General features: G+C 41.8%; 1 protein-coding gene across 4 annotated transcripts in view; it reads left to right on the forward strand.

The window, feature by feature from the left end:
• dnajb6b (DnaJ heat shock protein family (Hsp40) member B6b) overlaps positions 1-8,379 on the forward strand; it is a 15,456-nt gene extending 7,077 nt beyond the window's left edge. For all 4 annotated transcript variants that reach the window (XM_019883917.1, XM_019883908.1, XM_019883900.1 and 1 more), the window contains 8 exons: positions 137-246; positions 340-408; positions 750-854; positions 2,453-2,563; positions 2,641-2,797; positions 3,948-4,018; positions 7,641-7,796; positions 8,058-8,379. In XM_019883917.1, the coding sequence (XP_019739476.1) occupies positions 137-246; positions 340-408; positions 750-854; positions 2,453-2,563; positions 2,641-2,797; positions 3,948-4,018; positions 7,641-7,796; positions 8,058-8,170 (892 nt within the window). In that variant the 3' untranslated portion in view covers positions 8,171-8,379. The remainder of the gene's footprint in view (positions 1-136; positions 247-339; positions 409-749; positions 855-2,452; positions 2,564-2,640; positions 2,798-3,947; positions 4,019-7,640; positions 7,797-8,057) is intronic.
• Positions 8,380-27,149: the final 18,770 nt, after the last annotated feature.

A 27,149-nucleotide genomic window follows, 5' to 3' on the forward strand; every position in this document is an offset into this window, starting at 1 on the left:
CCAGCAGCTCCTATATTTTGTTGTTCTACTTCTTCCTTTCATAACTTTGCTGCTGTGAATTGGGAATTTCTCCATTGCGAGACTAATCAAGGTTTTCTTATCTTATCTTTAATCTGGATTTGTTGTTGTGTTCCAGGTACAGAAAACAGGCGCTAAAGTGGCACCCGGACAAGAACCCCGAAAACAAGGAGGAGGCTGAGAAGAGGTTCAAAGAGCTGGCCGAGGCTTACGAGGTGCTCTCAGATGGTGAGAGGAACGTTCAATCAAATAAAACAAAATGTACCGCATAGATTGATTATTCCCTCACACATTTATGTCTGTCTCATCATTCCCACCTAGCAAACAAGCGGAATATTTATGACAAATACGGCAAACAAGGGCTGTCTGCAGGAGGAGGCGGGGGCGGAGGTAAGGAGACGAACACTGCGCCATTGTGCGCACGCTTCAGTCAAATGAATGACATCTTGTGTTGAGCGACTATGGCCATCCCCAATTCGAACTGCATTGTGTTTGTATTTCCATCAAAATTGCCATTGGATTTTTTTTTTTAGTATCGTAATGACGTAAGAAAAAGACTTTTCACAACAACAAAATTTGTAGTAATGCCTCAACAAAAGAGTGATTTGTTCAAGCCAGTTCACATAGAAATCAGAATAGCCAGAAATTGAGCCAGGAAAAAAAAAACACTGCCCAAAATCGCATTTCATAATTGATCAGCGCCTTTTTTTAATTTATTTTTTGTCACCCAGGAGGCCACAACAATCACTTTGGCAGTTACGGCTTCACATTCCGAAATCCTGAGGATGTCTTCCGGGAATTCTTTGGCGGCAGAGATCCCTTTGCAGATTTTTTCGGTAAGAGTGCACCAAATCACACGTTTTGGGGTTTTTTTTTTTTTTTTTTTGCTTCATTTCAGGCTGGGCAACTAGTAGTGCTGAAACATTTTGAAAAAAAAAACAAAATCTAATTGAGATTTTTTTATTTTCTCAGAATTGGTCATTGCGATTTAGTTTGACTATTTTCCCATATTTTTTTAAAGACAAATAAGCCATAAATTACTCTCAACGCTCAAGCAAATTGGGGGGGCGGGGGTTGGGGGGAATGATGATGACCATTTCAGGCTGGGCAACTAGTAGTGCTGAAACATTTTGAAAAAAAAAACAAAATCTAATTGAGATTTTTTTATTTTCTCAGAATTGGTCATTGCGATTTAGTTTGACTATTTTCCCATATTTTTTTAAAGACAAATAAGCCATAAATTACTCTCAACGCTCAAGCAAATTGGGGGGGCGGGGGTTGGGGGGAATGATGATGACCATCAGACGATAATCATACTGAGGCTCTGCAAAAAAATTGATTTTATCCAGTAAGTTGACCTTTTGGGTTTGGCACTCCTCCTAACTGAACTCCGCCATTTGGTTCAAAGCTCAGGACCTGGAAAACGGCATGCGTAGCTGGTAACGGAGTACCATTTTATTTGCCCTCGGTACTGTTGTAAAACCCGTCAAGAGGCAGAAATCATCCCCGGCCACTGTAGGGCAGACGATGACGTCACAAAAGCCGCGTATTAAAAGTGTACACCACCAGCAGCAGGAAGAGGAGGCTGGTGAGCAAGGCCCGCCCGTGTGGAAGGCATGCCTGCCCCTGCTGGACGGCGAGCCCAGCTCTAAATATGGAGCTGGGCCACAGGCGCGCGGATGAACTGGAGCGTTGACATCATCTGGCTGGAATGTTGTTGAAAATAGCCACCGTATTAAAGTGCATTGCAATAACGGCGACACGTGGAAAAAAACCACGTCCATTCACATGTTCAGAAGAAATTTTGAGATTTGATTTTATTTTTTTTAAACTGTTGCATACTACTTCAAGTATTCTGTAAGTCAGCATTAAGTTCCTCGTATTTTGTGAATGGTAAAAAAAAAAATCCTTAATTTCTAAACTGTAGCTGATCTGCTGCACATATTTTGCGACGCTGCGACAGTTTGGCCTCATTTCCCCTTCGGCACCCTCCAAAGGCAACACAGTTTATGCAGCTGTAAGTTGTCCTCGGTGTGTATCTTCATTTTTTTTGGCATATGTTTTTATCTTCTGTAAGAGGTCGAGTGAGGCGGCGTCTTGAAAGAAATGACAATTTCCCAGCTTAATATATACACGCTGATGCAAATGAATAGCAGCAAGTCTAGTTGGTTAGCTAAATGCTTTGGATACAGATTTGAATGTCAAAATGTACAAGAATGATTGGATGATTTGCGTAGAGAAAATGTGAACGGCAGAAAAAAATAGTGAGCGCTATTGTGGGTCGCAGATGTGAATGGGAACACGAAGCAGCAAGAATGGTTCGCAATGTTGTGACACATTGAAATATATGCAGCTCGAAACGAACTGTACATACTCATCAAAAAAGCAAAAAATGTTTAATGTGAAATAAAAGGTTTATTTTTTTTTTTTTAAGCCAATGACCCATTCAACGACTTTATCGGGCACACTCGCCACAGAGGGGCTACCCGAACCCGAACAGGAGGCAGCGGACTCTTCGATTTCGGGGGGTTCTCGTTTGACTCAGGTGCGTACATATCCCAACTGACACCCCATCGCCAAAACGTCGCCAAAACGTCCCCGCCATCCATTTCCCCCGTTCAGGTTTTAACGCATTCGGTGACATGGGCGGCAGCGGGTTCACCTCCTTCACCTCGTCGTTCGGCGGAGGAGGAGGCGGCGGCGGCGGAGGAATGGGAAACTTCAAATCGGTGTCTACTTCTACAAAGTTCATCAATGGCAGAAAAATCACCACCAAGCGGTATGTATTTCAGCCATTTTATTTTATTTATTTCATAAAAGGCTAGATTTGAAATGGACATCCAGGTCCCCAATTCTGACTGAATGCTGAATATCCAAAATCAAGTATGATACAGTGAAACTCCTCTACAACGAAACCTACATGGGCGAAAATACCCCCTAGTGTGAAAAAATTTTTCATGCATTAAAACCATTCCCACTTTTCTGCTCCCCCTACGACGAAAAATCCCCCTGTTGCGTTATACGAAATATTTTTCTCTGCTCTTGCCTCGCAATGAGATTCACTACAACGAAAACAAGCCTTCTGCAAAAGTCTAATCCAACCTCAGCCTACAGCGACTGTTACTGCTTAGCTCGGCAACGGCAAACACCACACTGGTTTCCACATGTGCAGTAGTACAGGAAGTATTTATCGTTAGTAAATTTTGCAATTTCTTTCCCTTTTTTTCTTTCTACGCTGGCTATAAAGTGTCAAATAAGTGTATGCTCATACTTATGCACTATTGGAATAAAAATAAAGAGTACACAGTACACATACGTTTGTGTGTGTGTGTGTGTGTGTGTGTGTGTGTGTGTGTTTACATCTGAGATAAATTTGCTATCGTGAAAAGCCCCCTGTTGTGAAATGCTGCAAACATGATTTCGTTGTAGAGGAGTTTCACGACACACATCTAATAGAGCATATTTCAACCATAATTTATTGCCTATGCTTTAAAATGGTGATTAGATTCATTACAGGTGTTTTTTTTTCTGTGTAATTTGGAGAGAATATTAAATGTCAGCGTACAATTTTCGCAGTGTTCCGGACCAAGCAAAAAAGAAATGTACAATTAATTGGTGCTATTTGGTAGCCCGACTGATATCATGAAGCTAGCAGGCTTTCTCAAGGCAAAAGTTTCCAATAAATATACACGAACACTTTTGATATGGCCTCTTGTGCATTAAAGAGCACAAAAATACACGAATCGATACATTTGTGACTCGCAAACATAAAAGTTTGAAAGATTCCCCATTTTGATCATTTGTCCTCTTTCGACTGCATAAGGAGCAGATCCCAATTTATGCCACTTTGGAGCGAAGAAATTGGAATTGCGTCACTTGAAGCAAATGGGAGTTCGGCTGTGTTCGTGAACCTATGTGCTTGTTGACAGGACGGTGGAGAACGGACAGGAGCGCGTGGAGGTGGAGGAGGATGGCCAGCTCAAATCGCTAACGGTTAATGGTGAGGAGCAGCTCCTGAGACTGAATAACAAGTAACAATTGTGGTTTGGCCGAAAGCATCGCACTCGAAAGCGCCACCCGTGTCTGCTGCAGCTGCCTCTCGGCGGGGGGGTGGGGCAGGGGGAGGAGCCTCTCTTTAGTTGTGTATTTATTACCTTCAGACTCGCTCAGTTCAGCGCATGCACGCGCGCACACACACACACACACACACACACGCACACACACAAACAAAAAGCATCTTTTTTTTTTTTTTTTTTTTTATTCTGTGATGTACCGGTATCTTTCTATCCTGTTCAGATGACTTTTTTTGGGGGCATGTCTAGAGCTTTAACACGTTAAGTCAGGGTCGGGTAACCTGTGGTGGAAATTTCAGCTCTGAAAACATGTGAAACCTTCAATATACCCCCACAAATGGTTCCTCGGCCCTGTCTTAAGTCATCTAACTCCACCTCGCTAACCTGTTAGCCGACGTCATGTGTGATGAATGAATGAATGTGAATAACATGTTGCATTTTTTTTTTTCTTCATGAAAAAGCACATCGCATGATCGGACTCTGGCCAGCTGTTCACGCTCTCGCCATGTGTGTTTTGTACTAGGAACTCCATTGATTAATACCGGGAGGTGAATGTTCAATAAAACTTGACTTTGTAGTTGTGTAGAAGGTTGTCGCAAGTCGCACTGTGTGTTTTCTTCTCACACTTTGGGTTTTGTTTAACCCGTTGCCTGAAACGCCGTCACCGAGGATCATACCTTTTTGATTTGAATGCTCATCATCATGTGTGTTTAACCTGATAACTCATTTGTTCATCTCAGTGCAGGTGAATCACCTTCACCGCTTGGCCACAGATCTCTTGACTGCCTGCGCTTTCTATCATACACAACAGCCACTTTGCTCGCTACATGACATCGAAACTGTGCCTTTACAAAGGTAATAATGCTCCATTGAACACCAAAAAAAATGTCCCAAGAGGAAATACTGTAAAGTGGATTAATAATCCTGCGAGCATCATTGAAACCATTACTAACATTACAGTTCGTATTGGATCTGTCGATTTTCTCAATTTGTCGAATCAGATTAAAATTTTTGTACTTTAATCCATGATCAAAATTTCTATCAATTTGATGGTGGATTCATTTTTGACTAATTGGATAACCAAGTAATGGTTGACTAAGTGATTAATCCTTGTACAGCAATACTGTATGTTAAGTATCGTTGGTGAAATGAAACTAAAGTAAAACTACTCGCCCTTCACATTGGGCATACTCGTCAATACAGCACGGCCCAAAAAAAAAAGGGTGAAACGAACACACCAACTTAAATCCAGGCAATGGTTCAAGTAACATTTTTTAACTAAGCCTAAAAACTCGCAACGAATGAAATACAACTTCGTTTAAAATTCTTTCATACGGATCTAGAAACAGCCAAATAATACTAGCGCCTTGAAGAGAAATGTGTTCTGCAGAGCAGCGCTGACACTTCATGGCAGTGTATCGGAATGGCCGGGTTTTTTAACCTACTACACTGGAAAATAAGCACAATGCTACGTTAGTATCTGTTTGGTAAAATATAGCCAAATTTTGGCATTGATACCTTTGTAAAAGGCGCTTAAAATCAAATTGAAAGGTGATACAAAGGTCATCTCCAGTACAACTTGTCTCCAAAGGGCCCGTGGAAAATTGCCCCTCCCACGTGGACCTTTTCCCGGAGGGTTGTAAACGGCGCACGTTTTTGGAAAACGCCCTCAGCAAAATGAGAATGCAAAGTCCTGTTTTGCATCGTGTGTGGGAGAACTCACTGCATGCGTGTGTTTGCAAGGTCACGCACAGTCAGACAGGGCGGCGTAATGACGTAACGAGCCTCGCTGTATATGCAGAGTGATAAAGATGAGGAAGGGTAGGTCACCCTTGCTCAGGTGTGTCACATTCCTTCATACTGGTAATATACGTACATAAGTGCAAGGAGCATTTCATGACTCGTCAAATGTCAAGACGCGCATGCGCAGTGCTGTTGCTAGGCGACACCACCGCCATGCACCACATAGCCACGCCCACATTGACTTAGCTGAGCGAGAAAAGTGATAGTCCAGTCATCATTTTATAACAAACGTTTTGGACGACACTTGTAATTTTGCTTTACACGACTTACAATGTTTACATTAGATACATATTTTAATTTTTTCATCTTTTATTGCTCCTCTGGCGCACCATTTTGATTCAAACTTTCTATTACATTATTAACTTATGTAAAAGTAGATGAGTTTAATTTTATTTCAATTCAAGGAACACGCGAAAGAGGAAGTCACGTGTGTTTCGACTTTTAAAGATGTAACACATGTGGCCACTTGGTGTCACTGTTTGCATACCTATAAAAACGTAGATGTGACGTAACAGGTAGGTCTTGGCCATTTTATATCCAAAACGGTAATTTCCTGAAATCAAACGGTTCGTTCGGACCAAATATTCTTATTCTGACATAACATGTAAACAATATAGCATTTTAAAAATATTGCCTATATTTTTTAGCTCCTAATTTGTGATTTATTCCAGGCACTCCATGTTGACAATTATTTAGTAAAACCAGCTCCTTTGAAGACAATAGCCACCAATGAGAAGTACCCAGTGTTTTCCTTTTCTAATATGATCCACTAGACAAAAACAAAGCATCTTGTAATTATCACGACTCTTTGATATCTTTGTTTTTGTTGATGTGAGTTCATTACATGATGGATTGCTGACTCCACTCATATCGAAGACATCTCGTCGCCCAGGCAACCACGTCCAAATAAAACAGTTGATCTTGTTGAGCAAGGCATGGTGGAAATAACGTAACGAGAAAGAGGCCTCCTTAAAAAGGCAGGTATGTCTCTTCTTAAAAAGCAAAATGAAACCGTTTGGAAACAGGTTGGAAACTATATGGCCAACAAAGATATGACGCGATTGTCCAAACTGATCTCAGCATCACCCTTTTTTTCTGCCTTTTTTTCCCTTACCTACCTTCCTCCTTTGGCTCCTAAATTACACGACACAATGGGCAGTTTTTTTCCCTTACCTCCCTTCCTTCCTTTGGCTCCTAAATTACACGACACAATGGGCAGGATTAGCCTGTAATCTACCTCCACTCACCTCGGTGCTGCCATTAGTTCAATATAAATGGCAATTACCTGCAGGGAACAATAAGCAAATTCCATTTTATTTACATGACTAACCACAAATTCCACAAATTGCCTCAGGAATGTGTCTGCAAGATGGGTGGAGTTGGTGGTTTATGATCATCTTGGTTTTAAGGGCTTTGCTGCCATCTTGTGGCATCTACACACTCCCAATTTTGACTATTCGTCGCAGTGGTCGGTAGCCATTCCCCGCAAATACTGTACTGTAACAGGGCTTGACTCCACGTCGTCAGCATAGATAGATTAAACTGACAGCTATATTTTCAGAACAATTAAGCGAATTCAGTGAAATTCCCATGGCACACCTGATGATCTTTCACGGTACAATGGTTCGTGTGTCAGTGTTTAGTGTTGTAGACATAAAGATCCATCCATAAAGTATCCCTCCACCAGTCATCGTCATTAAGAGATGACCGAAGGAATGAAAAACAATTTTTTTTGTTCTTAAACAGATGTCCCAGCAGATGATGACGAGCATCGAAGGCGCAGACACAGTCTCATTCCCGTCGCGGGTTCGCAACACCAGCGGTACCTGAGGAGCTCGGCCCAGAACCCCGCTGCGGACGACGACGACGACGAGGAAGAAGGAGAGTACGGCCTCAGCAGAGGTGATTGTTTTTTTTAAACAATGACTTAATTATTCAACATTTTCAAAATTATAACAGTATTTACACATGAGAACATTAGGACTCATATTTTGTAATTATAATGACGTTTTGTAATTATAATAATTACAGTAATGACATTTAATCGTTGTAATCATGTGAATTAGGTTCAGTGACCCTGCACAAAGAAAATATTATACACAGTAATATCAATGCAAATATTAAAAATTCATACGACAGCTCTTTTTTTTTTTTTGCTTGCAGGTCACACGGACTCCAAGAGGAAGAAACTTTGGCTAAGGGAGTCGAGACGAAGAAGAGCGCCGCCGCCTCGATTCTTCTTGCCCACGTTCGGCGGATTTGGTCCTTTTTTCTAAACCAAATGTTGTCGTCACCGATCGTCATTGTTTGAAAATGTTATCTTTAACATAACGTTAACTTGAGATAATTTGTGTATTAGACTTTCCCACATTTTGCAACAAGTCGTAAAACCCACAAACAAAAAGTGATTTTGTTTGGAAAGACGAACCTCCCTTCCTTGTATTTTGACCCTTTATGTTTCTCATAAACATACGAATGAATTCAAGAAATGTCCATTCTTTTTCATGAGTTCTTATGAAGCGATGAATCCGCAACACAGCAATCGTCATTGAAAATAATTTTTTCACAGTTTATACTTTATGACGTTTAAATAGGGATCAAATGGTGAGCACATTCGGACACAGTCATGGGAGCGCTTTACGTTCCCTGTACAGTAGGTGGCAGTATGCACCAAAATTCTGCAATCCGCCAATGAACAAAGAAGAAATACATTTCTATTTTCGTTTACGTTTTCAAAACTGCCCACGCATCATTAGCGCAAAATGACAGCCGGACATACTTGTGTGCCTGTGAAGTTTTTTTGTATTTTAAATAAATATTGGCGTTGGGATAGGTTTTGAATCGTGTCAAACAATACAAATTTGCCTTTCTGTTGTGTGTACGAATTGGGGTGGAGAGGACTTCAAAAACAAAAACAAAAACAAACAAACAAATTCTAAGAGGAAACGAGCCATTTCAGAAACATTGGAGGACCCCGTGGCTGCTAGCTAATCAAACGAGGACGTAATCAGGAATCACCTGTGCAGTCCTCATTTCACATCTGGTAAGTTATTGTGGCCATTTTTTTTAATTTAACATTTATGTCTTGAAATGTCAGGAATTGAGGAATAATGGCAAGGTGTTTGCTACTAGTGCTAGATAGTAACAAAAATTGAGGTTAGCGTGTTGGGTTGGTCGTGACTCGGGGGCAAGCATTCCAGTGTCTCATGTGGCCCTATGGCAAAATTACTGTAATTGTTTAAACTCTTGAATTTCGTTTCATTGTACATATTAACTTACCCTACGTTCTTTTTGTGCCAATAATTTCGTACGCAACCTGATTATGTCAACTTCGTTTAGAAACTGAAAATGGGTGTCTGTTGACAGCAGCAGGAGTTCAAGTGATTTGGATTTGGATTCTACCCTTGGCCACAATGTAGAATGGGATTCTGTGTAAGGTAAGCCAATTTAAACATAAAATTAAAACATTATGGCGTTCTGGTAGTTTAAACAGCGGCTGTCAGGCACCAGCGTGCTCATGCTGTACTTAATAGTTCAGTAGACGAAATACTGTAAAATATGCCAGGCTTTGTAGAACTCTTGCTCTTCTTGAGCAGCCTCGCCTCATACGAGCCCCCACTGACCTTCAGGTGCGTCTGTATGTGCAAAGGCCCACGCGTGGGAATATGTGCTGTGAGAGGTATGGGGAGGTCAAACAAGATACAAATCCTTTTAATGAACAACTGCCCTTTTCATCTCTACCACGTAATCAGACTTCCACCACATAGATGGATGGACATGTACAACACAGACACACACACGCACACACAATAGTGCTGAGAGCTGCTAGACCGTCAAGCTCTGACGCCACTGAGCATTTATGCAGCTCCCCTGCAAGTGCAAAAATATAAACCGTCAGTAGATCATCTGCTGGATGTCCTCAGAGGTGCTTTGAGCTAATCCCATTTGCAGACGCAATTCCCTTAACTCATTTTAACACGGGTGTCCATTAGAGGTGAATGGACAGACGGATATATTCATATTATTGAGCGGAACTGTTAAATACAGTGAGTTTAACTCATCAAAGTGGCTTGTCAACATTTTCTTAAAGAGCTATGAACAAAATTCCACAACTTATGTCCCGGTACGTCGTTTTAGATAAGAGCTTCCAGATACAAGGGGGATGTGTTATTCATTTTTATGTGCGAAAAACAGATGAAAATAAGTTGTCTGAGTTCAAATGTTAGCCCTTATCATATTTGCCCAAGTCGTTTTTACATTTATTAAGGGCCTGAGATTAAATCGCTGCAAGTGGACTGTTTTCGTTTGTTCAATATCTTTTTTTTCTGAAAAAGGTTAAAAAAAAAACATAGCTAATTATGCTTTTAGGCTAATGCTATTTTTTTTTCTCAAGACTCACAGGAAGCTATTACCAATCCCAGTGGTTCTCGCACTTTTTGGAAGAGCCGCCATCGTTACCGATATTAAAGTACACGAGTAGGCCTGCGTGTTTATCAAAAATGCTTTATTACAAAATGTGTCTTTAACATAGGAGAATAAAAACATGGTTCAATAATGATTGACTTAAAATGGATTGCACATAAAAACGGGAAAAAAAAGTATCCAAACGTTTAAAATCCAACAGTTTGTAAGATTTAATGTGTTGACGTTGAACAGTATTGAGGCAGTGAATATTTTGTGTATTACACTGAAAAAAAAAATGTTTGTGTTGAATGTACAACAGTATTCAATTTTATTTCATCAAGTGGGTGCAGGAGCTATGCATCCAGATTTTTTAATGTATTTTTTTAAGTAGACTCTACAGCACAGGTGTCAAAGTCGAGGCCCGGGGCCCAGATCCGGCCCGCCACGTCATTTTATGTGGCCCGCGGGAGCATATCATGTGTGTCAACTTTCATGATCCTTGCTGAAATCTGTACCGAAATGTCAAATTGTCATGGGCAAGAAATAATGTTGAGATTTTACATCGACCTCCGAAGGAAGCTGAAATTCCGAAGTGGCCCGCAACACAAAAAATGAGTCTGACACCCCTGCTCTACAGCTACGTAAAAGAATTACAAGTATCTGGATCCAGATGATTTTATTTTGTGCAACCGCTTGACAAAATAAAATTGAGTCAATCCAATGAAGACTTTTTTTTGGGTTGCCCGTCAATGGAAGGGTTCAATTCTACTTTTATTTTATTATCGACAGAAGTGATTCTCAAAGCACAGTACAAGTCCCACTTGTGGTCTTCAGCATGTTATGTGGTGTAATGTTTTTGTTGTTTTTTTTTTAATCTATTACTTTATAGATAATTTTAAATTGTATATTTAGCGTTCATAGTGGATTTAATTCCATCGGGAACTTGACAAAGGTAAAATCTCATCGACTATCGCATGTCCTTGTCACCTTAGGATGATGATAAGGACCAAAAGTGTGAGGCAGTTGCTGGCGTGGCATCAGACTGATTCCACGGGCCCGGCTTATCGCGGTCCTCCCCGTTCTTCGCGGGGGTGGAGAAAGAGCGTTTTTAATTAAAAAAAAATAAAAAAATCTCTTGACCTTTTGCGACTCGGGTGTTTGTGGAGCACACGGCGGCGTGGGCGAAGCGCCTCGGTAAAACCGATGATTTTTCCGCTCGATATTGTTTCATAAAAGAGCCCGGGGGGAGTGTTTTTAGTTGATGCTCTCATTATTGTAGCTCCCTGGCTTATTGTGAAATAAGTGTTAGTCGCTTGTAAATTATTATAGCCTGCTTTTTGCTAAACTGGCCCAGTCTCTGGGCAGTGGGGTGAAGTGGCTTCATTTGACCGTTTGCTGTAGTTCACCGAATTCCACCTTTAATCTCACAATGTTCCATTTTTCTTTTCATAAGAAAAGCCGCGTAATTTTGCTGAATTCCAGTAATAAATGACTTTTTCGCTGAATATTATGATGCGGTTCTCGCACTACGTTTCCTCTCATAATATGACTTTGAATTTCTGACTTCCGAGTCAGATTCAGACTTTATTTTCACAGTGGAACACTTTATTCTTGTAAATTAAAAAAATATCTATCTTGTAATGTGATTTGAATTTTTCCAAATATTGTGACATAAGTTTCTATGAATTCGAATTTAATATTATATTTTTGAAGTACAAACTTTATTCAACAAAACATTGACTTTTTCATTGACTGAATATTTTGACTGAAGGTGGGTGTGGTGGTCGAGTGGTTAGTGCGTTGACCTCACAGTGCAATGGTAGCGGGTTTGATTCCAGCTCCGGCCTTCCTGTGTGGAGTTTAAGTATTCTCCCAGTGTCTGCGTGGGTTTTCTCCGGGTACTCCGGTTTCCTCCCACATTCCAAAAACATGCATGGCAGGCTGATTGAACGCCCAAAATTGTCCCTAGATGTGTGTGAGCATGGATGGTTGTTCCTCTCTGTGTGCCCTCAGGGTGCATGAAAGGGTTAACTTCATCCCCCACCCAAATTCTGACATTCTCACGCAATACTGTGACTTGATCATTTCAACAATAATAAATTCACCCAAAAAATGGTGCCAAATTTGACTTGTCGGAAATATGACTTTGGTCTTGAAATAAAAATTCTTGTCGTCTTACTTATCGTGACAAATTCTGACTTTTTCCTCACAACCTGAATTCATACCTTGTAAACGTTGAATTTATTGACATAATTCTGGTCCATGACACATATTTTAAATCTTGTTAGAGCAAAAGTAAGGCAGGTCTTGCAAAAGATAACAGGGCAAAGCAGTCCACTGCTGGGTGATCGAAAAGACTTGTGGCTCAATCTCACAGTCATTTCCATTTTCTCTCAACAAGTCAAATAGAATTTCTGCAACACTTTTTTTTTTCCTTTTTTTTTGTTCCAGGCTGCATTTCACATTCCAGCTGGCTCGTCCAAGCTCGTTTTTACCAGCAAGGGTCGTCTTCATCACTTCCTCCCTGTCGCCTCGCTTTGTCTACATCCCACTCCCTCCTGGGCTTGTCATCTTTACTCACATCATGGACAGTCTCTTGATGACATTTTTTTTTTTTTTTGCAGTATTTGTTTTCCACTATAGCAGACTTTGGGAACACTTGGCCCGGCGGTTGTTTCAACAGCTGGTTTTCGATTCGTCTGGAGCCGGTTCAATGGGTGGTTACAGGGTTGGGCTGGTAGGATCTCATGCTGTACGCGTTCCATTCCCACTTTTGAATAAGTGATGTGGACATCTGGAATTCCGTGCGAGCAGTACAATGAGTGGTTAAGGAGGGTGGGCCGCTCTTGGGCTGGCTTCATAGTCAGATGTCATTGTCTACTTGAGGACTGGGAGTTTGGGCTTCCACGCATTTGCTCATCAGAGTTTACACATTGTATTTTGCGTGGGCTTTTATAAAACGAAAATGCAAACAGAAATGTATTTTTAACCCTCTGAAACTTGGCGTTTCATTTTTCAGACCATCGCAGCGAGGGTCCACAGAAACGATCAGGAGTGTGAAGCAGTCTGAAGAGGGCCCATTTCATGGGTGAGCACACACATTTAAAGGGAATTAAAGGAGCCACTTTGGTTGGCCACGAGTGAAGTTGGCTGCGACCACGCCCACAACGGCGCAGATCTGGCCGCTTAACTTGACTAACCTTCTGTACATTAAGCATGACTAACGTGGCAGTTGCTCTCATGCTTAGACGATTACGGAAGGAGCCTTAAAATCATGACATCCAGTTGTTCACAATCACATGCAACAGTGCGTATAGTTCTAACCTTGGATGGTAAACCAGAGTCAAAAACTCAAAAGCCAAATGCATTACAGGATTTCTGCAGGATGTTTGCCAATTCCTTTTTCGAATTACCTGTATAAGTACTTCAAACGATAAGTATCCCACAAACTAGGATCCCAAAACTCTTGAAATATAATTTCAAGACCATCTTAGAGCATTACCATAGTGCAGTGGTTCTTAACCTGGGTTCGATCGAACCCCAGGGGTTCGGTGAATCAGTCTCGGGGGTTTGACGGAGCCTCTGCCACGCGACTCAACATGTTAATTAGTTATGACATGCCCGCTTGGCCATCACTGGCTGCAGATGATCACATGACATTGCTTGTCCAATCAGTGCTGTGGGAAATTGAGTTCGCGTCATAGTCAATGTGTGTGTAGTGATCGTATGTCCTTCAATTTTTTTAAAAAAAGTATACTTATCCCTTAAAATTTTATTAACTTTTTTCTGTTTTTAATAAATGCGTTTTTTTGTATCTTGAATTTGTAAAAAAAAAAATATACATTTTTTTTTCACTCAAGAAGGGTTCGGTGGATGTGCATATTAACTGGTTGGGTTCGGTACTTCTAAATAGGTTAAGAACCACTGCCATAGGGTATATATAAAAATAAATACCGGTGAATTTTTTTTTTTAAGTGCTAGCACATTATACCTACACATGTAGCGCAAACACTATAATTTCCACTAACAACCCAGGCTAAACTTGGCTCCACCCCAACAGTCAACACCAATGCCTATTTCAGACAGGTCCTTTGTGGAATTTTTGGCCATCTGATAGCGTTTCGGAAAGAGCAGAATAAATGTAAATAATCGTCGGTTTTTCGGTGAGGAGCTCGGGATGGATTTCACAGAGAAAAAAAAAACGCAAATAGGTGAATAAGTGAGGTGCAATTACTGTGTCAGCTGTTATGCTGATGCATGAGCAGTATTGTTGTCCTGCTTGTCCAGTAGGATTCGTCATTGGTGCTCGTCCTAACAGATGCCTGTGCTCCATCATGCATGTGCTCATCTGGTCATGCATTATTTAGTCGCTATAAAGTGCTTCAGAGAGCTTTGTCGGTCTCGAGTCTCCAGTGCAACTTTATGGACACAACATAGTGATTGGTCCTTTAGACGTGATTCAAACAGACGCCACGAAGAGTTTTCTCCAAGGCATCTCGTCCTCGTTAAATGAGGTGTAAAGCCGGTGTTACTAACACGTACGGATGTTTAATAAATCATTGTTGTCCGGGACTAAATCAGCGAGATGGTATCGCGATCGAGCGTTCCCGCCTGGAGTGGCTAAACTGAATTCCTTATAAATTGTTGACCCCCAAAAAAATAAATCAATCGGGCAAATTAGTTGCCATTTTGATTTATCCTTCCCGGTGAGCCGTTTGGGCTTTTTCTGCCAACAGGTTGCCCTCACTGGAATTGAGTCGGATCTCATAACCCCCTCCTCCCTCCACCCCCTCCCCACCTCCCAAAATGCAGTGTAATTAATACAAAAGAGATTTCATGTTTACTTGCGTTACTTGAAAACATGAAGACAGACAATATTTTACTCACAGTCATATCTTCTTTATCCTTTGCAAGAGCGGCTGATATTACTTATCCGAGTCACGTTCAGTAGATGAGTAAAAGGAAGGCGCTGTAGTTAATCACGATGCACACACACACACACACACACACACACACACACACACACACACACAGAGTTGAATTTTTTTATACTATTGAGGTTATGAAATTGTGCAATATTTTAATGTGCTGTTTTTCACAGTGGGAGGGGGGCTGGAGCTGGAATGGATTCATGGTATTTCCATTCAGTGTTATTTTCGGTGGGGCACGATGATTTGAGATGCCTGTGTTTTGCCTTACAAGCATGGTCGTGGAACAAAGAAACTCTCATCTCAAGGCAGCGCTGTATGTCGTCGAATCTGAGCTGTCATGCTTTTGTGAGCTTCACATAGTTTCCCCACCATTAAAATTTCTGACCGATGGTGGGAAAGCACTACTTTGGGCTGAAGTGAGTTGAGTTTTAACTCAACTCACTTCAACATAGTTCCTTGGCACCAAAATGCCCCGAAGGTTCCAAAAGCAAAAATCTGTACATTTGTGAATACCGACCCTTGAACATGCCACCCTTCACTGGATTGTGAACTTTTGAGCATACATTTATTGATTTCCAAGGATTATAGAATAACATCAATAATGACTTTTGTGTTTGTACAAATAGAAGCTTGTTTGCACTTTCCCTCCCCGATATGATCTGATGATCCTTCTCCGCCATTATATCCTTACACAGACAACATTACGGAACCGCCACCCTCTCGTCTGACCTTCCCCGCCATCACGATCCGCTTGAATCCTTTTTTTTCTTTTTTTCCAATAATTCACAGCTCTTTGAAGTCGTCTACTTCCCGGGGGGGAGACTTTGGATCTCGGTGAACGCAAGGATGCGCTCTGTTAACGTTCCTCCGCCGTGTCTTTGGAAGGCCTCTTCAGTTCCGATGCCGGCATACCCCCGCCCCCTCCCTCGCTGTTGTGTACAGCCTGTGTTTGTATTTCTGTGTTTCATCTGCGCAAATATTGGTTTTACGCGCGACTGCTTATCCTTGACAGTCTGAGGTTTCAAAACGCCACAATGTTTGCTTTTAGGGAAACAATTCATTTGCGTGCCCGTAGATGATCGAGCTGTCTTCTCACTTTTCAGGGATTGTTTATCATGTTGGGGAGCAAAGTGGACGGCACGTCTGCCTCACAGTTCCGAAGTATGGAGTGTTCATGTTCTCCCTCCTGCCTTCTTCCCACTTTCCAAAAATCTAAATGTCGGGTTCAATGGTCCATCCGTGTAAATGTGAGTGTGAAAAGTTATTTGCGTATAGGTGCTCAATGACCAGACTCGGGCTTGGTTTACCTCAAGTTTTGCCACCACCAGTACCCATCAATGGCACCATCACAAAAAATGTTACATTTTAGAACGACGGAAATTGTGCCATTTGGTGAGTTGTAGATTGTGCGGCTTTCATCGGCGCGACGATGCTCAAGCATTTCATCCTGTCCCCGCACATGGCATTGAAATAGACAATGGAGACAGCTGGCAGAGCGAGATTGGCATCGCGACTCCGCGTTGGCGCCACGCCATCAGCCCCCTGTCCAATAGGAACAGAGCAGCACACGGGTGCGTGATCCAAGAGCGAAGATGTGCAAAGAGCGCATGGTTGCTCTCAAAAGAGTCGTGGGATTGTCCAAAAATATAGACACAGAGTTACGATTTTTCTGAAATTAACCCTTTCGGGGACAGCGGTTACTACAGTGGACAATTTACCTTGTTATCAGGTTACGGAGTGCATGAAAGGGTTAAAATCCTTTATCCTGATGCTTGGAATTTTTCATGTTGCCTCTAAATTTGTTATGATGTCCAACCTGTAATTGGGAAGCCTTCAATGGCTGCTTGTCATAAATAATATTCAGAATCATCCAATGATTCGCTATTCTGGTTTTTCATGCGCTCACATTGTTTTAAACTAAAAGGCGATTTTTTTTTCTTCAAATTAGTTTTCATGACATCCTCACCCAAATTCTCCGGTGAGTGCTCCTAATTTGGCTAGCAAATAACATTTCACGTTGCATTTAACTCTTGGATGTTCCTTAAATCTTGATCCACTTTGGAAAAATTGGCACCATATTTTGTGATCAACATTTTTCATCCCATCCAAAAAGTGTGTCTTGATCCGTTTGACTTGGAAGAAACTGATTTGAAAACCCCGTCGAGCACCTTAGCTGTGAAGTCTCAAATCACATCTATTTTGGCGCGCAAATATAGCGCTGTGCCACTTGCGCATCTCAGACGGAATGGCTGTCGGTCAGTTTGCAACCGAGACCGAAAGAGTAATTGATGTGAAGTGACGTCGGCTCGTGCAGCAGCAGCAGCAGCTTCCCCGACTGCTCGGCTTGACCCACTTTGCCTCTTACGGTACATTGAAAGGCCTGGCTTAGTATTTTCCAAAACATAGGTGAAAAACTACATGCAGGAATCCAGGTAATCCCAAATGGGGTTCACATGTTATTTCTTGCATCTGGATACTACACAAAATGTTTTGGTGTTTTGCTGTTGAGCCTTTAGAAGCGGCCATTTGCTCTGGGTCAGCAACATGTCCACGACACGAAACTGTGCAGTCCATTATTATTTAATTTACCGCCTCGGATAGTGGGTTAGCGCTTTGACGGATGATCATAGCCCAAGAGCCTCAGAGGTGCCACGGCTGTATCTCTGGATCGCATGTCAGGGGCGGCAGCAGTTCCCCGCAAAGCTCCCTACATGCACGTTGGAATTCATGACGGCCGGCCATTAGCGCTAGATACTTATATTTAAACCTTTCAAGCACAAATAATGATCACCTGATAACCTTGATAAGCTGTCCACTGTAGTAACCGCTGTCCCTGAAAGGGTTAAGCATCAATCTGTGCTGTAATAACGACTCCCGCGGTCTTTCAAGGCACTGCTCTCGAGTCCCCAGCGGTTAATAAGCAACGGGTTCGAAATGGTACCTTCAAACCAAAATGGCTTGACCGTCTTTAGTGCATCTGCTTCTGATCGACATGCCTACAAAATTTCTGGTTGTCAAGGACAACTGGTTTTGGGGGCTGCATTATCATTTTATTTTCTTTTAGCACTACCAAGGAGATTTTTAGGACAAGATGTGGAATGGCAATTTATTTGGCCGAAGACTCATAACATCGATGAAAGGGCGCGATTTTCCAGAGGGCCTTCATACAGCACTTGTAAAACATATCGCTATATTCACAACACTTCTACGTTGTCAATCAAAGCTGGGCTTTATTGTCTTCGATATTGAATTACATTGCTCGGCTGTTTTGAAATACCTCCTCAATAGAAAGCTCGCCAGAGAAATGAACACCTGGGCTTGTTTGATCACTAATGAATTGCAGATTGGCTTTTGTAATGTCATCTGTGGAGTTGTTTATTGTGGCTTTCATGGGCAAATAAGCTTCAGCACACATTCATGAACCGTGCAGAGAGCCACACTAATCTCCAGTCAGAATCTCCAGTTCGAATAAGTGGGTCGCAAAAGGCCCAATTTTTGTATGTCTCCGCCTGACCAATCACAATGGAAAAATGCTGACCCTCTTGTGGGCCAGCTAGCTGACCCTGTGAGGCAAACTTGAAATCTGATTCGAGTGGATTAAAAATCCCCATGACACTGCAGTCCACGGACTGGTGGCAAGAGTAGCACCAAATCGAAACATTCTCATGCTAGATAACTACAGAAAATGGGCCAATGTCCAACACTATTTCCTGTCTGCGCTGTGACTAAAATGTTCATACTGCTGCATGGTCACATACACCCCGATGCACCGCTGACCTGTGATGAACATCTGCCTGGAAGCTATTTCGCAGAGTTTAAAAAGAGATCATTTCCGGTCTTATTCTTTCCATTCTTTTGTTTACATTCAACACCTGCGAGGGAATGATATTTTTCCATCCAGCTGCAGAGGTGAAATGGAAATGAAATAACTAGAGTAATTCCACACAGATAACCGTTTTCACAGCCATTTGCACAGAGCCTCCTGTGAGTTAGACGATATGTGTTGCATTATTCAGTTAAACTAGTTTTGTTTTTTTTCTCCCCGAACCTTGTTTCTTCCTACAGCCCAAAACAAAAACGAATGTAGATCCTGGAAGAGAAGTACATTTGAAGTACAGTGGTACCTCTACTTATGAGCGTCTCTTCATATCAAATTTTCAAGTTACGAAACACCTCAACAGGAAAATATCGCCTCTTGTTCGGAAAGAAATTTCAAGATACGAAAATACAGTAATCTAATTGTAAGATGTATTTGTTACATATTTTGATGCATTTTTATGCTTTAGAAAACATTTGTCTGAATTTTGCTGTGGGCTTGGAACGGATTAGGGCATTTACATGGGAAACACGTCATAAAAATTTTTCTAGTTATGAAATTTCTTGTAGAACCAATTAAGAGTAGCTGTACCACTGTACATTGTTCACCAAAACAGCAGCACCTACTGACACAGGATCAACAGCGTCACATAAAAAATACAAATCATAATAATTATTTATAGTAGAAATACTTAAGAGTTTAGCAAACCCTTCAAAACTTAAAAATGTTGGGAACTGCACTATTTTAAATTCATTCCCCGGGGATGTCGGCCACTGACGTGCGATCGTTTTGACAATTGAGGCTTAACCAGTAAACAAGTATTCGGCAAGTTCAATCAGCCGACCTCAGAATAAGACAAAATGTCTTTTTAACGCGACCGGAATGGTGTGGCTATGCTCCCTCAGTCACATTTTGAAGACGCTGTCATTGAGTTTCATCATATAACGGCAAAATAAAGTCATTAGTGCTTCTTCGAGTATCCAAGGATGATGACACAAATGCCTCAAAGCTGACTGTAACAGGGGGAGGGAAATGATAGAAAGTACATTTTCACGTCTCAAGGATGGGTTTTTTTTTTCCCCCTCTTGTTTTATAGTGGCAATCGCTATTCTTTTTTGCCAAACTTTGGAGATGTTAAACCGTGCAACTTTATTCTTTTGCCACTGGCCAAGAAGTGTATTTTCCATTCCAAAGTCAGAATTGTTGATAGCTTATTGTCAAAGGGGGGGGGGGGGACACACACAATGGCCGTGGAAATCAAATCAAACTGACAGAAGTGCTAATACAAAAACAAAAATGACGACTGAGAATAATTTAGGAAAACTCGATATTTATTTTGAATCGAATAGAATAAAAAAAAAATCTAGTGTCTTAATCTCGTATTTTTAGCATTTCTTTTGGTTCTTCATATCGTTTGAGGACTGTTTGCCTACTCTGAGACCAAGCTTACTGACTGCGCAACATAATTCAGTCCAGAATGGCTTTCTAGTCTTGTATGTATTTAAGACATCATGTGGCAGATGGAGCAAAGCAGCCCCAGAATATAACCAAGCCTCCTCAACGTTTCACAGTAGTTAACACTTTTTTTTTCCTCTGTTCTTTTAGAGTGACTGTGATTTTTGTCTCTCTCAATTTTGGGTGCGGGGGGTGGGGGGTGTTTGTCAGTATGCGTTTTGGCAAATGCCACTCTCATCAGTTCCAAGTTATTTCAGTGGGTCTTTTCTTTCTTTAGCACAAGGGTACAAACAGCTTGCAGGAATCTTATTCTGCCAAATATTGGAATCATCCGGACCAATCATTCGGGTAGTAATGATTAATTTATTGCTCGAAGTGTTAAAAATATACGGGAAGAGGAGAATCACATATTAAATGGTAATATTGAGAGGGAGGGGAAAAAAATGACAGTATACTTCCTGTTCTCAATCTCATCTGTGACGAAGGCCGGAGATGAGTGTGGGACCCTCCCGGCCCCCCCGGGGATCGAACCAAGCCAGCAGTTCGGGGAGGTCTTTGAACATCGTCCAGCTGCATCCTCTTCAAGGCCTTTCGTTTGAAACGTTTGTATTTTTTTCCCCCTCCTACCGACTAACAGCTTTCGATGGCTTTTACCGTGCGCGCCTCTCTATTAATAGTGAGAGCAGGGCACTGTGAATGAGCAGCGGTGGTCACAAGGTCGGAGGACTTAATGCCGCCCGCTGCATGTTTATTGCAGCCACACACAGCCCATCGCCGCTTCCCCTCATTTAATGTCAGGCAAAGGCCAAGCTACTATTAAAGATTCATTTGCATACCCATCGGAGTTCGGATGACAGAGGGCAACACAAAGATTTGCAAATTGTTCGTGCTGGAACTTGTGAATTTGTTCCAAGTACACTCTGTTGGTCGTGCATAAGCCCGAGGCTACTTGTAAATTAGCGTTAGCCCGGCAGAGGCGAAGAGGCTTTGACAGCTGGAGTGTCTCCACCGTCGTGAGTGGACAGATGGGCGGACGGGTGGAAAAGCAGGTCTGGGATGTCGCTTGCTTTGATTTCATGGCCCTCTCTCCTTTTATCTCTTTTTCTCACTCTCGCCCTCCCTCCGGTGGTTGATTGAATTTGGTGGCTTTTTTTTTTTTCAGTTATTCAAACTTATTCAGCCATGGATTCATTTCTGCATTTTTGCATAACGGCTCGTCTCTTTTGCGACTTGTCTAGTACTGCCTAATGACTGATTAGATTGTTGCGTATGCTTGTGGTTGGAAGGCACAGTTCCTGTCGAAGGACGACAAAGTAAGGCGAGACCATTTTCCATCCATCCATTTTCCGATCAGCTTTATCCTCACAAGGGTTACGGGGGGGTGATGGAGCCTATCCCAGCTGTCTTCGGGCAGTAGGCGGGGGACACCCTGAACTGGTCGCCAGCCAATCGCAGGGCACACAGAGACGAACAACCATCTGCGCTCACACTCGCGCCTCGAGACAATTTCAATCAGCCTGCCATGCAAGTTTTTTTTGGAATGTGGGAGGAAACCGGAGTACCCGGAGAAAACCCACGCAGCCACGGGGAGACCATGCAAACCCCCCACCGGTCGACGCGCTAACCACTGGACCAGCGGGCCGCCCACCATTTTTCCTGGGTAAAAAAACCAAAAAACAACAATGGTAGTATCCATGTACCGAGTTCGATCCCAGCTTTGGCCTTCCTGTGTGGAGTTTGCATGTTCCCCCTGTACCTGCGTGGGTTTTCTCTGGGTACTCCGGTTTCCTCCCACATTCGAAAAACATGCATGGCAGGCTGATTGAACACTCAAAATTGTTCCTAGATGTGAGTGTGAGCGCGGATGGTTGTTCATCTCTTGTGTGCCCTGCGATTGGCTGGCAACCGGTTCAGGGTGTCCCCCGCCGATGAAGACAGCTGGGATGGGCTCCAGCATGCCCCACGAACCTTGTGAGGATGAAGCGGATCAGAAAATAGATGGTAGTGTCCACATGAAGTGAAAGCTCTCTATTCATTAGGAACCGAGTCCTGCCGCGAAAAGTGAGCATTTGCCAGTAAAGGATAGCCGCTCCTCCTGATGAACTTTTCAGCCGTTTATTGACCACGTGGCCATCCAGCACCTCAATACAAAACGATGAACCTTTTAAAGTACCTTTTGGTTTTGAAAAATTATTGGCCAAGTTCCTTGAAGCGGGAAAGAAGTCAGAAGGTCAACAGGAAAAAGAAGCCGGACTCTGAGCTGCGCTGATCAGAGATAATGTATTCCAGAAAGTAAGCAGAACAATTTCTGAGTGTCTCACAGGGAGAGAAGAGAGACTGATTTAGAATGAGCAAAGCACAGGCTTACTGTATAGACACCCCCAGTTTTCAAAATGGCCAACCTTGGATCTGCTGATCTCATATCATATGGAACTGAAAATAATAGAATTTGGTTAAACTTCCTTTGTGGTATGATGACATCATTGTCCGGCGATGTGTGACTCACTTGTTTTTTTTTTTTTTTTTTTTTTTATCGCCGCCCTGCTCAAAGCTTCCTTTTGGTATGGTTAAACAAGATACCAACTGATGGGGCACATGTCGCTAAAATAAGGGCTGAGGGTCTTTTTTTTTCAGCAACGTTGGGTTGTTTTCTTTGTGTGATGACTCCTCCTTTTTTGCATCTTTTCTCACAGGGAAAAAAAACCCACATTCATTATTAATGCAGAGCGGCGAGCCGGTGATGGATTGGACTTGTTGCCGTTATTTATCAAAACAATGTGGAGTTCATACTACACTCTTCATAATATCCTCTCCTCTCCCATTTTTTGGGCTTTTTTATCCTTCACGCCCTGCGGGGGCCTTCGCTCATTTTTCACGGCGTGATGGCCAGCTGCACCCGCCGCTGACGATGCCCTAATCAAACTTCCATTTTAACATCACAGATGGCTTAAAAAAAAATACAAATAAATCCAATCCCAGGCAGTGAACTGGGGTGATAGATGGCTTGCGAGGAGAGCAAATTGTAAAAGCGGCTCAACTGGGAGAAACGTGATCTCCTCAAATGATCTTGCAAGGGGTTCCTCTCTGTGGCATCACGGACCAACCGCCGTCCCTTTGCTCATCTGTGCTGCACATGTGCGTTGATAGTTGATGAGCACGTACGGGAAATGAACGAGCATACACCCGGTTTACGTACTGCCCACAATTGCAGTGGTGGTCAAGCCAACTATAATAAGGACACCTAAAGCCCCGTATAGTGATATTGACCCAACTGTTTTCTTTCAGGGCGGCCCGGTAGTCCAGTGGTTAGCACGTCGACTTCACAGTGCAGAGGTGCCGGGTTCGACTCCAGCTCCGGCCTCCCTGTGTGGAGTTTGCATGTTCTCCCCGGGCCTGCGTGGGTTTTCTCCGGGTACTCCGGTTTCCTCCCACATTCCAAAAACATGCGTGGTAGGCTGATTGAACACTCTAAAATTGTCCGTAGGTGTGAGTGTGAGCATGGATGGTTGTTCGTCTCTGTGTGCCCTGCGATTGGCTGGCAACCACTTCAGGGTGTCCCCCGCCTACTGCCCGGAGACGGCTGGGATGGGCTCCAGCACCCCCCGCGACCCTAGTGAGGATCAAGCGGTTCGGAAAATGAATGAATGAATGAATGTTTTCTTTCACTTCCAACACACTTTGTGCCAGCCACCCCCGTCCCCACCCCGGACTCTCTTATCTAACTGCAACAGGCAGCCGGAACTTACGATCTGTAGCTTTTGAGGTATGCCTCAAATTTAAAAATAACAAACACAAAATGCGGTACGAATCCATGTTTTCTCGATCATATTTTGAAAATCGGCTGCATCGACCATTTTGGAATGGGGAGAAGATTAATTCTTTCTCCAATATAATCACCCCCCCCCCCCCCCAATTTGGGGTCACTCGAACAACCAAACCAAAGAAACACATTGGCCACAAATGACTTCTCTCCTTTATCTCTGCTCCGGCAAACAAACACATCCTGCTCAGTCTTTTAAGACCTTGAACAACCCCATTAGAACCTTCTCCAACAATGAAAATGGTCATTGATCAGTAAACTCGTGGCTATTAATTAAACTCGTTTGTGGAGAGCTTTTTCGGACATGCGGTCAGAGGACGAGATGGAAGAACCTGTCAAGATAGAGAGCCATTTTAAGAGACAATATCATAAATCCTGCTCAAAATAAGGCTTTATTAATGCAGGTGATTCTTCCGCACCAAGTAAGCTCGGCCTCATATGCGGTGACTGACTTGCAAATGAAACAATGAAGCCTCCCGACAATTCCTCAAACTGAATACCTTGTTTCCTTTTTGCAATACAGTATCCTATCCTTTGCGAAACCGGATCTTCTGCAATCTCTGCGACCAAAACAATAAGAGGTGGTTTTAAGTCGCCACCAAAGGCCCAGGTATCAAACGCACGGCAAGGTGCCTGGACGAAGGCCCCAGACCGATTGCTGCGGTTACTGCATCTGTCACGTCGGCCGGGGCGGCAAATTCATCAGGTGGAGATTGACTCTTCAGAGCGTGCCGACGAGAGGGCTCTTGTGCATTGGAGTCTCCAGTAACGAGGCTCAGAGGCAAAGCTTTAATGGATGTGACGTCAACTGGGCGAGGAGAAGGCGGGAGGGAGGCAGTCAGGCCATGAAAAGAGAGAGAGAGAGAGCATCCGAATAATTAAAGTGTCCCTTTTTGTGTGCGGCTACATTTGTTACCTTATGAGGCCAAGTAGATACTCATGTACTCGTGCGTACTAAACCAGTGGTTCTTAAAATGGTTCATTGGAACATAAATCCTCCCTTCTAAAGCCAGTACCCCACTGAGTGGCGTGAGTTTTCGACAAGAAAACCTGTTTGTTTGTTTGTTTGTTTGTTTGTTTATTGAACATATATAAAACATACAATAACATGACAAAATGCAAACAAAAATTATGAAAGGAAAATAAAAGTAAAAGTAAGTAATACAAACATCATCACAGTTATATGTTCAAAGGAGTAGGAAGAAGTATACAACTTATCTAGTCCTACCCCTTTTTGAGCAATAATGTATATTGATCATTTCCAATACCAAAGAAAAGAAGAAATCTAAATTTCATCAAATACTTTTACCCTTTTGTGTACTATGCTTATCTATTGATACACCTTTCGGTTTGTATATATGTATCATTATTCTTTCTACTTTTTATATCAAATGACTCATATTCATTATATATACCACATTTCTTGAATACATTCAATAAGTTGTTCAAAATCCAGAACAAGAACAAACCATAGTATTACTATATTTTATAAGTACCAGTATATAAAATTTATCTTCTTAACTTTGTTTTATGTAGTTTTTTTGTACTAATCTTTTGAATTTGTTTTTGAACTCGTCCAAAGATTTACTCATTTTCAGATCCATCTCAACCTTATTCCACAGATTAACTCCTATTACTGATACACACCTTTGCTTGATGTTTGTTCTTGTTCTGGATTTTTTGTATTGATTAATACCTCTTAGATTATAACAACTATCTCTGATTTCAAAAAGCTTCTGGATATTTTGACAAAGGAGATTGTTATGTACTTTATACATTAATTGGGCAATTTTGAAGTCAACCAGGTCATAGAATTTCATTGGATTTGATTTGATGAATAGTGGATTTGTGGGTTCGATATATTTAGACCAATTGATTATTCTGATTGCTTTTTTCTGTAGTTTTAAGACAGGGAGTGTGTTTGATTTACAGGCGTTACCCCATATTTCCACACAGTAGGTCATATATGGGAGTAATAATGAGTAATATAATGTGTACAAGGAACTCATATTCAACACATCCTTAGTTTTATGGAGTATCCCGATAGTTTTGGACATTTTCCTTTTAACATTATCAATGTGTGGCTTCCAGGATAGTTTGGTGTCTATTACGAGTCCAATAAACTTATTTTCATAAACTCTTTCTATTTCAATTGAATTTATCTTTATTTTAACTTGGTCTTTAATAGGTCTCGTACCAAAAATAACTAACTTAGTTTTTGTTAAATTTAAAGATAGTTTATTTCTGTCGAACCAGTTTTTTAATTTGGTTAATTCATTTTCCACAGTTTTCAGGAGTTGTTCCATATTTTTTCCACAGCAGTAGAAGGTTGTGTCATCAGCGAATAGGACACATTTGAATTGTTTTGTAACACTACAGATGTCATTTATATATAGAATGAATAATTTTGGTCCAAGCACTGATCCCTGTGGCACTCCATGGGTAATCTTCAGTGAGTTGGATTTTTTGTTGTTGAATTGCACATACTGATATCTATTTTCTAAATAACTTTCAATCCATTTATATGCTATACCTCTGATACCATATCTCTCTAATTTATTCAATAATATAGTATGATCTATTGTATCAAAAGCTTTCTTCAGATCCAAAAAAATCCCAACCGTGAATTCCCTATTGTCTATGTTAGTTGCTATTGCTTCCACAAACTCCATTACTGCCATTAAGGTTGTACGTTTTTCTCTGAAGCCATATTGATTTTCACTTAACAGACCGTGTTTGTTTATAAAGTTGTCAAGTCTGTGAGAGAATAATTTTTCTAATATTTTTGAAAATTGTGGTAGCAGTGATATTGGTCTATAATTTGTGAA

This window comes from Hippocampus comes, unplaced genomic scaffold, assembly GCF_001891065.2.
Source record: "Hippocampus comes isolate QL1 unplaced genomic scaffold, H_comes_QL1_v1.1 scaffold527, whole genome shotgun sequence".
Lineage (NCBI taxonomy): Eukaryota > Metazoa > Chordata > Actinopteri > Syngnathiformes > Syngnathidae > Hippocampus > Hippocampus comes.